Genomic DNA, 14,948 nt, shown 5'->3' on the forward strand with positions numbered 1-14,948 from the left:
GCTGCCCTATAAATAGAGTCCACCAACTGCTCCAGGAAATGAACCATGATGGAGGCTCCCAAAGGCCCCTGAACAGGTTGTGCTTTTTATCCCCCCGCTCTCTCTCGCTCTCTCTCCATCACAGCTCGTCTGCGAGAGAGTGAGGCGACCCCGATCTTTTTGACTCTCCGACTGCGGGCCGTACGTGATGCTCGCGCCTTTCTGTACATTAGATATCTGTCCTCCCAGCACAGCCGCAAAAACAGCGAGAAGCGTTGTTTCGCCGCCGCGCTTACCCCAAACATCGATCCCCCGGAGTGAAACGAGCGCTTTGCTTTGTACGTTTGCCCGCACTTCCGTTTCTGATGGACTCCGGGGATTGATCCAGACGATGCAGTAATTATGGGAGCTCAGTGCTGTTGGTTTAGGTGGGAGCTCGTGGTGGAAAAAAAAAAGAAAAGACAACTGCAGAGGAGAAGAATGGAGCAAGAGGAGCTCTAAGTGGTGTTAGATAAGAGGCTGTGTTTGTGATGGGGCTCAGAGGCTGTATTGTGATATACTCATTGTGTTAAAATGGAGAGCAGTAAAGTTAGCTAATCGCTGCACATTTGCTGACATGTACCAGCATACGTATTTTCTTTTAGTTCATCTGTTCAACTGTCTCTACTGCAGTGTTTTGCTTTGTAATTCTGCATAGTTTGTCCTTGTGACCCTGATCACATTAAGCACAACAAAAATGTCCTTCACTCTAATAGACCGTCTATGTTTATGCGCTCAATATTGACCTTATTGTAATTGTATAACTAACTTCAGACCAATTTGAACTCTATATATATTTTTGCTTGATGACAAAACAAAACTGGTACTGGTTGGAGCCCACCTGCTTGTCTCCTCGGCCAAGTTATTGGTCAGATCTGTGAAGAGGTGACCTGACTTACAATTAGAAATCCTGTTTTTCAAGATAGTTTTGATAAATAGAACTCTTGTAATTTAATGAAGCCAGATAGATGTGTTTTATGCCATAAGTCAGGCTAATGCCAAAATGCAGGCAAAGCAATACCATCTCCATGGAGACAAATAGATGATGGACACTCCATAAGTAAAATTACATAGGGAATCTTTAAGTAAAAGTAAATATAATCTTGTTCTTTTACAGCCTATCTATTGAAGAAATCCAGTCCAAAGTGACATTTATTCAAGATGAGAACAGAGTTCTTACAGAGGATGAAGCTGTGGTAAGTGTCTTTTGAACAAGCTTCAAAAAACAAGCTATTCATCATTTTCTGTTTAGTTTTTCATGGTTATATCGTATTGCTGTGCTTTTATTGTAATTTTAGCTCTTAAAATGCATGCCAACAGTAAATGTATGCTATTACTATGCCATTACATTAACATAATTGATAAAATAGACCAACTGTGACTAATGCAGTGGAATAAATGCATTCCTATTTCCATTCAAATATTTATACAACACACTGGTAAACATTGTTCTCTGACAGTGAACCTTTTCCCCAGTTTTCCTTTTCCCCAAACACTAAACTACTCTCAGATGTTACAACGCTATTGTTTTTATATGCTGCACATTTTCTCCGGCTGTTCAACAAGGTCCTATCTAGATTCATTTAAATTCCGGAAGAACACTTTTCCTTCCCTCCAGCTACAATGCGTGAAAGCACACTACCTTTTTTTGTTCTAAACTCCACTCTTACCAGGCTCGCACATATCAAAATCTGTGGCTGTAAACAAAATGGCTAAAGCCCCATTTTCTCCTTGTTTTTTTCACGCTAGGTATAAACGGCCATTCAAATGCACATGCGCACTCCAAAACACGCTCCTGGCTTCTCCCACTGCGGGGCAGGGAATGTTCAGCCTGTTCTTGTCACTGTCGGTGTCAGAGTAAAAATCAGTCGGACTGTATGCGGTTAGCTTATAGCACACTCCAGTTGGATATTATTACACACCTACCGAGGCTTATGAAGAATATGCCTCTGACGTGAAATGGTCCTGTGTCCAAGCCAGAGTTCTACAATAAAAATGGCCTGTCAAATGCCAACATCTTGTGAAGAGAAATAATTAAAGAGCTTTAGTTTTCAGCCGTAGTGCGTGAACTAAATTCCCAGTGCAGTGGACTTGTGTGCAATTAATTTGATAAAAAAATAATAACAAACATTTCAGACAAAATTTAACATACTATATCATTATCTTTACATGAGAAACAATACTTTTCTTTGTTGCTCAATATCGATAGATTGATATTTATGTACAATCCAGATCCAATCTAGAATGTGATGATGTCATACTCCCACATGGAATCGCCAATTGATGATGTTGTATTTTGCCATGAAATATCTGAAAGGTAAATTCACAAATGTTTAATCTGATGACACGTTTTGTATTACAACAACAAAAAACTGCATTTTGTACAATATTATTTTGATTTGCCCCCCCAAGTACATGAAATATCATTGGCCTGTAGAATGTTGTGATGTCATCTGAAACCCAGTACGGCAGTATGTGGTTACTGGCATTTTTGTTCTTAAGAGCGATCTTACTTGACTAAAGATGTTTTGTAACAGGGCTGTGATTATTCTTTTTCTTAATCGATTTGTTGTCTACATTGCAAAAAAGCCTGTGAATATGAGATTTTTACAACATTTGAATAAGATGAAGCTTAAGTGAAACAGCTGAAGTCCATCCTGATTTAATATATTTACAGCCAAATGTCACGTTTCTTGTGTCATTTTGTAGTAAAACCTGTTTCTCAGTCTTTTTATATTTCAGAAAACAAATATTTGATTACTAAATGAATTAAAGGTAATTTCAATAATTGAGCCCTAGTACTCAGAAAGTATAGTTCAATATACGAATGTTACAAAAGTATGCAGTCTCTTCCCACCTGTTTTTTCTCGAGACTAAAACACAGTAAATCAGCCGAGCGCAGTAAAACGTGCAGATGTGTGCTGGCTAACAGGGAGCTAATGAATTCTGACGCATATGAGGAGGATGAATGCTTATGAATATGCATGAATGTGTACTTTAACGGCATCCACAACAAAACCGCGATCAAGCTGGGGAAATTAAGCGTGCCGCCATTGACAGCAGTTAACAGGCAATTTACATTAGAAGTGACAAGCGGGTCCTGTGTTAGCGCCTCAATCAGGGTCCAAGGGCAGCCACAGATGTAGTAAAGCGGCAGCTCATTTTCTGTTAGGAGGGATTACTCTGTAGGATTTAGTTAGCCAAGCAACTCATTATTACTGCCTTTTTTTCCCTGTTGATAAATGTCATTAGCATTTCTCTTGCAGTAACCTATCAAATGTGTGTGGGTCGACGCAGATTGCCAAGAAAGTCTATGAAGTCGTAGGCAGCTAGTTAGTGTTTCCATAAAGTTGATGGGATTTGCTGTGCGATGGCTGTTTGCAACACTTTGAATTAGTATTCAAGGCAAATATGCAGCAGCGATTATAAAATAACTCTTATAACGGCTTTTCCATATAATATTATATTTATCTGTCTGCACATAGCTTTTTTATAGCTCAGTTATAGTCTGTATAACTTAATTTTATATAGTTCTATTTCCTTAAAGTTCATGTCATATATTCTGCATTATTTTAATTATTTGCCTTAAAACATTTACTTTGGCATATTATGTTTTAGAACTTAAAATAATGTTGGGTTAAGTTATTCTTTTTTACATCACAACATTGTAATTAATCTCTAATCTTATTAATCAAACTACACAACGTAGAAAGTACAAAGTAAAAGCTCAAGACCTGGACATGAGTGTGTATTACAGTGAACTATTAGTGATGGATGAGTTGTAATATAATATAGGTATAAGGCTATATTGTTTTCAAAGTTATATATATGTTAGTAAATTATGTCCTGATTTTAAACAATAATCAGAAACCATGCAACTCTTACGGTATGTCAAACGTAATACATTTGAAATTAAACTTGTGAATGACATTTGCTGTATATTTAGCAAGTGGTCATATAAAACACACGTATAGTCAGGTGCTTATAAAATAATGCCTGATAGCTTGATGCCACTTTTGACTGAAATTCTAATTAAAAAAGCCTAATTTCTTTTGGGGGAATATTACTGTGCAGCTAGTCCGGTTTGTTCCAATATCACTCGGCCCAAAGGACAATGTTCTTCATGCCTCTCTGTTTTATAGGGTGTGGGGGGGGTGGGGGGGACAGAAAAGGAATTATGTCCTCATCAGTCCTCTGTTGTAACTTCTGTAGACCTTGATTACTTTTGCCCTGTCACCGAGTGAGATAGGATCATATATTACTTTATCGCTGCCTGATTCAATTTGTGTCATTTTCACTCCTTTTTATTAGTTGCCCATCTCTCTTTTCTTTTTTTTTTCTTTTAAGAAGCTTTGGCGTCCACAGAAAATTCAGTTTCCACTTCAGCGGCCCGGATAATTCAAGAACAGGAGGATTTTCAGGAGAACAATTTGATGATCAAAGACGGCGTTCTTTCTTCAGGGAAAAGGGATATTCTGAAGTGGCGCTGCCTCTCTTGTCATATTATTATGTTATAGCCCTCCATTGCTGCAGAAAGTACTGTTAATGTCGTCTCAAGTTCAGTCTCATTTGACCGGTAATCATAGGTGTAACCATTATCTCCAATAGCAACAAGTGCTGTTACAATACCAAGTTCAAACTTGATTTTGATACTTCAAAAGAAAGTTGATACCAATTTTGATATCACATGGTCAAAATGTCGCATACAATAGATTCTTTCATTTGCGGTCTTGATGTTAATCCTGATCTGATCATCAGATCTGGACCATGCTAAAAACAACAACATTTTCCATATACCGTATTTTCCGGACTATAAGTCGCACCAGTCAAAAAATGCATAATAGAGAAGAAAAAAACATATATAAGTTGCACTGGAGTATGAAATGCAGTTGCAAGTGTGAAAATAACAAATAATATCACATAAGTCGCTCCAGAGTATAAGTATATAAGTACAAATATAAGTATAAGTCGCACCCCGGCCAAAACTATGAATCGTAGTACAGGTACAAATCTAGTTTCAAGGCTAGTATTGACTGTTATCTGGGAGTATACGTTTTCTTGACAACCCAAATAGCGAGACATTTTTTGATGTGCTACTTGCAGCATGGAGTCCTTGGTCTGTTGAAATTAACCGTAGGACAATACAGAGGCAGCGGCGTGTGATGAGATTGCACAGTATAGGGCTTTGGCGAAAGAAAGCAGCGCTGGGAAATTGGCCTCTCTTCTTGCAATAGGCCTTTTGGTGCAGAGGTGAATTTCACTTATCCAGCCACTCTCCACCCGTCTGCCTCCAAAGCCCCCCTGATTTATCCGTGCAGAAAGGCAACAAAACAGATTCTCTTCTTGTGAACCAAAAAGATAAAAAAAGCAGTTTTCTTTTATCAAATCATAGGAATGATAAGGCAGTTCTCAAAACAAAAGATTTTGCAGGTGGCATAGTATGAGCAGTGGGATGCACTTCAACGAAAACTATTCTTGTTCCGTGTTCTGACATTGTTTTTACCACTGTCTAAGTGTGCATTACAGCTGTAAAGAAGCATAATATGTTGCTCTTGAACATTGTAGTCATAGTTTTTTTTCCCCCGAACATCCTCTTGGTATCAACAACATGTATTTGTCCCTGAAAGTGATTGCAATTGGCTTTACATTCTGTTGGTTATCTTAAGATAAGATAAGATAAGATTCTTTATTGTCCCACATAGGGAAATTTCATTGATGCAACGCAGGTAGATACAGAGGTAGATACAGAAGAAAAGAACAGATCACTTTTAGGAAGTTTGACTCTCTCAGTAGAAGATCACTTATAAACAAAAACTCCCATAGACAAACCCTCCCATTTCCCAACAAGGGATGGAGGGGAAAAATAATAAAGATAAAAATATATAGCCGCAAGCAGCAATGATCGGCCCTCGCCACGCCACCGCCACGCCGCAAGAGGAGGGGGCGCTAACGCGCCCCAATTGTCCTTTTATTACATCTACTGCTGAATCTCTTAGAATAAAAATGTGGATAACTTTTGATGGTCCACCCCTGAAGATGAGTCTCACCAAATTTCAGGTTAATATGTCTAACGCCCTAAGAGGAGTTCGTGAAAGTCTAAAGTGTAAACATGTTCTGGCGATTTCCCCATTGGAATAACATGGAAGGTTTCGGTCATCGTTACGGCAACGCCATAACAATTATGACATGGGTCTCATTGACTTTTTTGATGGGGATGCCAAAATTGAGTTGTGTGTCAAATTTCATATAATTTCGCAAAACTAAATATTTAACCTCCATATAAAATCTGTAGGGGGCGCTGTGGCTCCAAATTAATTTATTTCACTTCAAGTAGGTTTAGGGCAAAGAGTTTAACAACTGATTCTAATTTGACGCAATTCGGACTTTATCTGCGCAAACGGCAGAAATGTTAAATTTGGGAGAATTCTGAAATTCTAGCTACAGTTTGCGGCTTCGCCGCACAGAGACCGTGAGAGGTATCAATGTAATTTGGATAACTTTTGATGTCCCACTCCTCAGTAGCATTTTCACCAAATTTCAGCTTTTTAGGGCCAACGCCCTGGGAGGAGTTCGTAAAAGTACGACGTTTGGAAAAACTCCAAAGTCATGTTTAGCCATTTTTGAAGCAATATGGCCGACATTTGGTTGGGCGGACGGCGTTGCCGTAATAATATTTTTATTTCATGATTCTACGATCAGATTTTTTTTGGGTCATTTCCCATCTCTCAATGCATTTTTGGTACATAGCTGTTGTGGGTTGGCCCCAGTGGCCAGTCCATTGGAACTGCAGCGAACAAATCCTCTGCGACCCAGAAAGCATTTTTTCCCATAGAGCGAAATTGCCTGTATAACATTTACTTTTTTCCGGTTCAAAACCCTTCAGTTTTCTTAAAAACAGGTTTTAAATCTTTAGCTTTGGCGCCTTCTGCTTCGCTCAAACAGCTTTCGCTCTGATTGGTCAGAGAGGGGTCACCTGTCACGCGAGCTGTATCACTTGATGCTACTTTTGGGCCACACAACTACTAAATGTAGCTAGCCTCCGCTAAAATGGTGACATGCACTAGCGAGCACGCCCCATTGACTTGAATGGAGCGCCTGCACATGGGAATAGGCGAGATGCTACATCTCTGTGGGCCTTAATGACGTCAGCTGAGGGATGACAGGTGGAAATGATCACTTGAGCTACTACCTGTTACAATGCATCTCTCCTGTTAAGGTTAACGTATATTGAGCAATATCTCCGTCTCAAATAAAAATAAACTAAAACTTAAATTCCATATGATTAAATGCAGCGTTTTCTCTATAATAATGATTAGTTATTGCGTGAGCATGTGGTCTTGCGAGGGCGTGGTCAAAACCTGTGACTGCAACAGCACCGCTCCTGTCCTAATGTGAGCTATCCACCACAAGAACACTTCCCCACCCACTTCTCTTATTGGTCAGCCTCTGCAATGTTTGAGTGAGTGACAATTGTATTCAACCAATCATTTAAGTGTAGACTTACAAAGGCAGTAGTTACTTTAGCTACCTCTTAAAGCCAATATAAAGATTGTAAGCGTACGTGAATCTGGATAAAGTGTAAACCGTTACAGGCTTTAGGCATCTGACAAGAAACTAGCTCGATGCTAAAAGCTGACGTTGTCTGAAAAATTTAGAAACCCCATTTAACTGATTGCTAGCGTGAATGTAACTCTATCTTATGTTTAATATAGTTACACTGGCACCTCGGGGATTACAGGGCTTCCATTAGTTAGTAACAAGACAGAAACGAAGCGGGACAGTAGCTCTCCTGAATGTAAAACCACTGGAGCGTGGTCTTGGAGACATATATTATCCTAAACATCTCATTATGCTAGACAGAGGAATGCTATCTAAAATGTAGCTTTATGTTATCAGTCGCAGGAGGAAAAGTCTGCCTGTGCGCAGCGGCTTTCTCTTTCAGACTAAATTACACACTGCAAATCAATCTTTCACCGCGCGGTAGACGACTATGCACAACTAATTTTAGAATTTAGATGTATTATGCGGCTGAGGACAAAACAGTCAAACCTTTATTGGTCCATTAAGTGTCTCCTCCAGAGCCTTTTAGGTTGAGCCCACTGGTCACAGAATGAGATGTACTTGAGATAAATGGAGACGGTTTTCTCTAGTGGGGGCTCCAAACGCAAGAATTAAACGCGGTATTTGAGATGATGGAGAATTGTGACCTAAACAGTGCTATGAAAAGAGAGAAAGCAAAAAAGATGAGACCGGGGTATAAAGGAAATGGAACTATTTTCTTCAGTGGAATACATTGGCGTACTTCCGGCGCCGGTGAGGCTGGCTGCTGCGTTACAGCGCCCTCCCCATTTTCCGAACTTTAACTTTCTATGCCCTTTTCTTTTTATTTTTTGTAAATATTGTATATACATCCACTTGCCGGATGTGTACAAACCGACACGCGCTGTTTTTCAGATTTTAGTATTTAAAGGCGCAATGGACGATTTTTCGGCGATTTGAGAACGCAGGCGGAAGTGCTCATGCGCATTCACCCGTGCGGACTGATACAACACACACGTGCGTTTGTTTATTAGCGCAACGGATCCCATTGCATCTCTCGTCTCCCGTATATTTCCGTCTACTTCTGAGTCAGCTCGAACTGTCTTTCTCCGTCTTCATTTTGTCCCGTACACTGAGGGAACTATATTATCATAGATCAATGCGCTTAGACACGCGGAAACGTGGGACGATTCGCTCGCGGCTGCAGGTGAGCGATAGGTGCGTTTTATGATTGATACGTGGCAGGACTAATCGGCAGTCCACGCCACGAGGAAATAAGACTCAAATTTGGGCCAAAAAAATCGTCCATTCAACCTTTAAGTGTATTTTTGGAGTGCATACAATTTTAATCAATTAGAATCTTAATTATGTGTCTTGAAACCCAAAATGAGCCTTTTCAGTAGGGATGGGGCAAGATCTCGCAAGTTAAAATTGCCACAAGATTGTGCACACGTGTTTATATCTGACTTGGACAAAAAGAGTGAGTTAAATTTCAACAAAAAACAAAAAAAAACATGCTACAATAAAAGCAAAAAATATATAATAAAATACATTGATATTGTGAGGCACCCATTTTTTGCTGTACATTATGTCAAAATGTTGTCTCTTTTGTGGGAATTGTGTCTCGTCCCAGTCTCAAATCTCCTCATTCCGTCCCGCCAACGTTTGCCTCTTTTTTCCCATGTGATCGGCACTTCTGTTGCAACTGCACTTCTGTTGCAACTGCACTTCTGTTGCAACTGCACTTCTGTTGCAACTGCACTTCTGTTGTAACGGCACTTCCGTTGTAACGGCACTTCTGTTGCAACTGCACTTCTGTTGCAACTGCACTTCTGTTGTAACGGCACTTCTGTTGCAACTGCACTTCTGTTGTAACGGCACTTCTGTTGTAAGGGCTCTTCTTTTGTAACTGCACTTCTGTTGCAACTGCACTTCTGTTGTAACGGCACTTCCGTTGTAACGGCACTTCTGTTGCAACTGCACTTCTGTTGTAACGGCACTTCTGTTGTAAGGGCTCTTCTTTTGTAACTGCACTTCTGTTGTAACTGCACTTCTGTTGTAATTGCGCGTCTGTTGTAACGGCACTTCCGTTGTAACGGCACTTCTGTTGCAACTGCACTTCTGTTGTAACGGCACTTCTGTTGTAAGGGCTCTTCTGTTGTAACTGCACTTCTGTTGTAACTGCACTTCTGTTGTAAGGGCTCTTCTGTTGTAAGGGCTCTTCTGTTGTAACTGCACTTCTGTTGTAAGGGCTCTTCTGTTGTAACTGCACTTCTGTTGTAACTGCACTTCTGTTGTAATTGCACGTCTGTTGTAATGCCTCTTCCGTTGTAATGGATCTTCCGGTGTAATGGCACTTCCGTTGTAAGGGCACTTCCAGTGTAAGGGTACTTCTGTTGTAATGGCACTTCCGGTGTAATGGCACTTCCGGTGTAAGGGTACTTCTGTTGTAATGGCACTTCTGTTCAGCAGGAAGTCTATTGGTTTGAATGGAGAATGAGGGAAAAGTCTCGCCACTAAAATATGCTATAAACTGATTTGTGTTGAACTTATTCTCTCTGGAGGTCGGCAGCCCAATGTTAACTAATACAACAGGAAGTGTGGCGGCGCTCAGGTGGGCCTCCAGAATAAAGGTGAATAATTTGATCAGTTTCAGCAGGTGTCATATGTTACTGTCCTGTCACTGCTGTTGCTAGGATAATGTAATCCATGGTAAGAATATGATCACTTCTCTCTCACTGTTCTCAGTTGTTCTGTCCCATGTCAGAGGAACTGATATCTGTCTGGCAGTTGTTACTTCATGGTTCTCATTCAACCAGATGTCAGTCTATTTTTCTCACCCCTAAAATAGCGTTTAAGTTTAAGTTTACCTTATATTTCCCCATTGTCGGATAAATAAAGGTTCTCTTATTGTGCCTCTGCTTTGGCTCTTAGAACTTGTAATAATGCCTATGTATAGAAAATACTCATCAAGTTGCATCAGTCTGGGCTCCCTCATCTAGATTTGGTGAGATTTATTGAGAATTATCATGGAAAACAATCTGAAGGCAGAAATGCTCAGGAGTCTAGGAATAATTTATGGACTTAAAAAAAGCGCAGGAGACACATTTCTTCCTTTGATGTCACAATCCTGGGAAAATTGTGGAACAGTGTTAGGGCTCCAACAGAGACGACCTCGTAATATGTTTTTGATGAGGAAATAATGTTATAATATGGTTAAAAGATAGAGAGTGAATAAGGCACTTATACGTATATCCCTGCTTCCAAGTGAGTTACATACAATGATAATAATATTGAAACTAATCATAAATATACATTACTGTCAACCCCATTGTGTCTCTGTCAGACTGAGACATTGACCCGTAACTTCAGCTTCCTTGCTCAACGTTCACACTCGACTACTTTCCACATTCGGCGATCCACAGACGCTGCTTTTCCCCCCGCTCCGCCCGCTCCACCCGCTCCACCCGCTCCACCCTCACCCGCCGAGGTCACCCACTCAGCTCTTCTCACCATCTGCTGGGGCTGGCTGACATTTGGCCCTCCAATCTCTCCTCAGAGGGACCCACACATTTGCATTCGTTTTTTTTTTTTGCATTCCGAGTCAAGAGGCCAAACAGACTTGAGATATGCAATTTTTTTAAATATATATTTATATCTTCCATTCCAATTCCGAGATAGAAAATGTACAAAAATGCTCTTCATCCTGATATTTCTACCTCAAAACCCCCAGTATAACTTTGTACTGGTTCATGACGTCTCGCTCGTCTCCAGTAGGGGGCAGCAGTCGTCTAAGTTGAAAGCAAGCTAATGGCAGAATTGGAAAGTCACATTCACAGGTCATTTAATCTCTTTGTTTTGTCATGGGCTGGGCCTCTGGTGCTGTTTTCTTGTTGTAGCTCGCACAGGAACGGAGAAGAGACCAGATACCACGCATTTTCAAGCAGATGAATCCCTACTCGCTCGCCCGAGGAGGTTGAAAACATCTCTTTTACCTACATTTAGAAAGAAGGGAGCCTGCACTGATTCCTGGATTAATGAGTGCAGAGATTTTTGGGGCCCCGATGTGGACGTAGAAGCAGGTTTTTCCTCCTCCCACCCCCCTTCCGTCTTCTTTTTTGGTACGGTCTTGCGTCATTGACAGTAACCCAGAAGACTAATATGTGCAGACCTAAGCTTTACTAAGGATTGTATCTTATTTAAGTGGCTGTGAATGTAGGCCACGGTGTTGGTTTAGCTGCAGGATTATACAGTAAAGCCTGTACTTTTCTCCTATGGAATTTGGTGTTTTTATGTCAAGATTTAGCAAGAAATACCAAATATAAATAGTCCTGGCCCAGAGACGCATGTATTTTGTACTGTTCCCCATGTAATGTTGCCACATAGGAGGTACACGGGTAATATATACATGTTTAATACTACTACATACGGGTAAAGCTAACGGCTAAGACATTATTGGTCAGTTATTGTGTTACCTCAGTCGTGAAAACAGATTGTTGTTGCATTACTAAAATTTGAAACTCATTGTCAGTATTAAGGAAAAGGCTTGATAGTCAGCACTGATTTTGATACCACAATGATTATACAAAACATTTTTTTATAGTACATAATGCAATTTCCAACTCTTATCTTATCATTTTCTTTTATACTTGTGCTTAAACTTAAACTATTCTGCAACTTTGTCCCATTTATGTGTTTTTACCCATTATTGATACTTGTTTAAATTAACATCTAGTTTTAAATACTATTTTTAGAATTTATTCCTGTTTGTGTATGGATTTTTTTAACCCAAAATGGACCCATAACATATTTTTTTCACTCACTCTTTTATTGTTTTATTTTAAGTATTTTTTTAGGTTAGTGCTATTCAATTAAAAGTTCAACATTTAAATATACAAAACGCTGTGTACATATACAGTGTATGTGGTAATTTGACAATGGTCTCTAAACACCAAACACACAATAGACCTGCGGTTTTTGGATGTGATACTTTTTTAACCAACATCTCGACTGATAAACATGGACTTTCACAGCGATATCGTAACAACAGGTGATTCACGTTCGCACACATTTCAACATCAGCGTGCCGTACGGGGAACAGGAAGTACACCGCCTTCATCCCGTCTGTGATCTCTGGGCTTGGCTTTGTTTCTTTATGTTGAAACCCCACACGAACCGGCTTGTGTGCGTTTGCCCTGACTGTGCCGCCGCTCCTCACCTCTCTCACACAGGTTATGTTTTCTCTTCGCAGCTGGAGTGCTTTGGTGGTTATATAATACAAAACGACAGGTAGAGCTGCTGTCTGCCGACCTGACTGAAACAATGTGTCAGATGTTCCTCCTCGCTAACCTGTGAAACTGGAGGAAAGGATCATCGAAACGGCAAATATGTACAATTCAACGTAGACTGCTATTATTCGATAGTTAGTCGAATTATCAAGCAGATTTATAATGTTGGTAGTCCTAATGACAACAGTGTGGCAATAGCAAATTCGCTTATTTTTAAAACATTATTTAAGAAACCAAAAAGAACAAATGAATAAAATGAATGCAGTAAATAAAATAAATAAAATAAATGATAAATACATGATAAATAAAATAAATGATAAATAATAAACAAATGATGAATAATAAATAAATGATGAATAATAAATACATTATGAATAATAAATACATTATGAATAATAAATGCATTATGAATAATAAATAAATTATAAATACAAAATACAAAATAACATAAATAATCCATAGAATAAATAATACAAAAAATAAATAATAAGTAAATATATTAAATAACTTAAATAAATTAATTAAATAAAACTATAAATAAAATAAATAGATAAAACCTATCTAAAATAAAGAGGTTAACCCACATTTATGGCAAAAAATACGAGTCACCTTTTTCCCAAATGACAATCATGATATTTTCAAAATGTTTATAATGCCCACCTCTTATGTAAAATGTGTTTAATAAATTGGCAGGCACTTGAAGGATATACGGTAGCTTGAAATGAATTTATTGACACTGTTGTACAATTTGAAATCTATTCAAGGTAGAAATGTATTTTAGACATTTCAAATATAAAAAATGTATCAAAATAGAAGCAATTTCTTACTATTTGCAGTAAATTTCCCCATCACAATTACAATATCATTAAAATCTTATATTTTAAGAGTCCAAATTGTCCAAAAGAGGGTGCGTTTAATGTTCAAAGACATAGCCATATCAATTCTACATTTGCATATTTACACACCTAAATGTTTCACCCTTTCCTTTTCCAAAGCCAAAAACAAGCACAGAATCCAAAGTGAAAAAGTGAAATCGTATGTAGCCCAGTTTACTTTTACCCCTTTGTTTTGCTCTGCTGCTGTTGACACTTCTCTGTACTTCCTGTTTTTTCCTCCTCCTTGTTGCTTTTGTTACGCAAGTGCTGAGATTGGAAGTGCCGGAGGTCGCGCAGGTGGCTCAGGTAATACAAGCAGTGGGAGGTCAAAGGAGAGCGAGGAGGAAGACACCGTGTTTTGTGCCTGAACAAGTCCTATCAAGATGTATCTGTCCACTCGTATATCTCCTAAAACCCATTTCCACTGAGCGCTATGGCACTGCGGGGAATGCGGGCAGGGTGAAACTGTGGGCAGTGCGCGTCGGCGGTGACTTCTCTTCAGAGCAAGGTTACTATGGTCCATTTAAATCCACGTGTGTCGATAAATATAGACTTTTTCCCATTAAAGAGGTGAATGAGCAGAAATCCATCGGTGTCATGTTTGCGTTACCCTTGTCCCGATGGTTCTCAAAGTACATCTAAATGTTATTGGATATATACAAGGCATACTGAAGTGAAGTGCTTCAAGATATATACTATTTTCAATCAGACTGATCAATATTTTAACATTAAATAAAACTTATTATGCAAAATCAACTATTAAGAGCTTTTGACCATGTTAATCGTTTCCCTTCAACCCACTCAAAGTTGTATTCGAGTAATTAATGTGCTGTACTATGTTTGAGTCATATTTATTCTCCTGCATTCAAGACACTTCACTGACCGACCCCCGATACACACCCACTGGTCTTTACTTGCTTTGTATACTGATTTTTTATAGAATTCAGTAGCCATTTTGGCCCAAACAAAAAAACTACTGCTCGTCATCGAGATCTACAGCTCTCCTTAGTCAAGGCTTTGTTGGGATGATATACCGTAAAGGTTCTTGTTTCTTGTATTAAAGGTCCCATAACATGCAAAATCGACTTTTCAGAGCTTTTAACCTTCTTACGTTGCTATTTGTGCTTCATATATGTACCCAGAGTGTTTTTTTGATTGATTCCCGCAGTGTTTAGCTATATTACAGACTATCTCCTTTCCTTGAATCTCCAAACTGACGGGCGGTGGG

The 14,948-nt window shown here is 39.2% G+C and overlaps 1 protein-coding gene across 2 annotated transcripts in view; it reads left to right on the forward strand.

Moving 5' to 3' along the window:
* Positions 1–14,948, forward strand: part of LOC140371834 (glucosidase 2 subunit beta-like) — a 210,895-nt gene that overhangs the window by 36,591 nt on the left and 159,356 nt on the right. For both annotated transcript variants that reach the window (XM_072459045.1, XM_072459046.1), the window contains exon 8: positions 1,136–1,214. In XM_072459045.1, the coding sequence (XP_072315146.1) occupies positions 1,136–1,214 (79 nt within the window). The remainder of the gene's footprint in view (positions 1–1,135; positions 1,215–14,948) is intronic.

The sequence above is a fragment of the Eucyclogobius newberryi genome, unplaced genomic scaffold (assembly GCF_026437365.1).
Source record: "Eucyclogobius newberryi isolate DKJ021-1_F unplaced genomic scaffold, fEucNew1.0.hap1 SCAF_22, whole genome shotgun sequence".
In the NCBI taxonomy this organism is placed as follows: domain Eukaryota; kingdom Metazoa; phylum Chordata; class Actinopteri; order Gobiiformes; family Gobiidae; genus Eucyclogobius; species Eucyclogobius newberryi.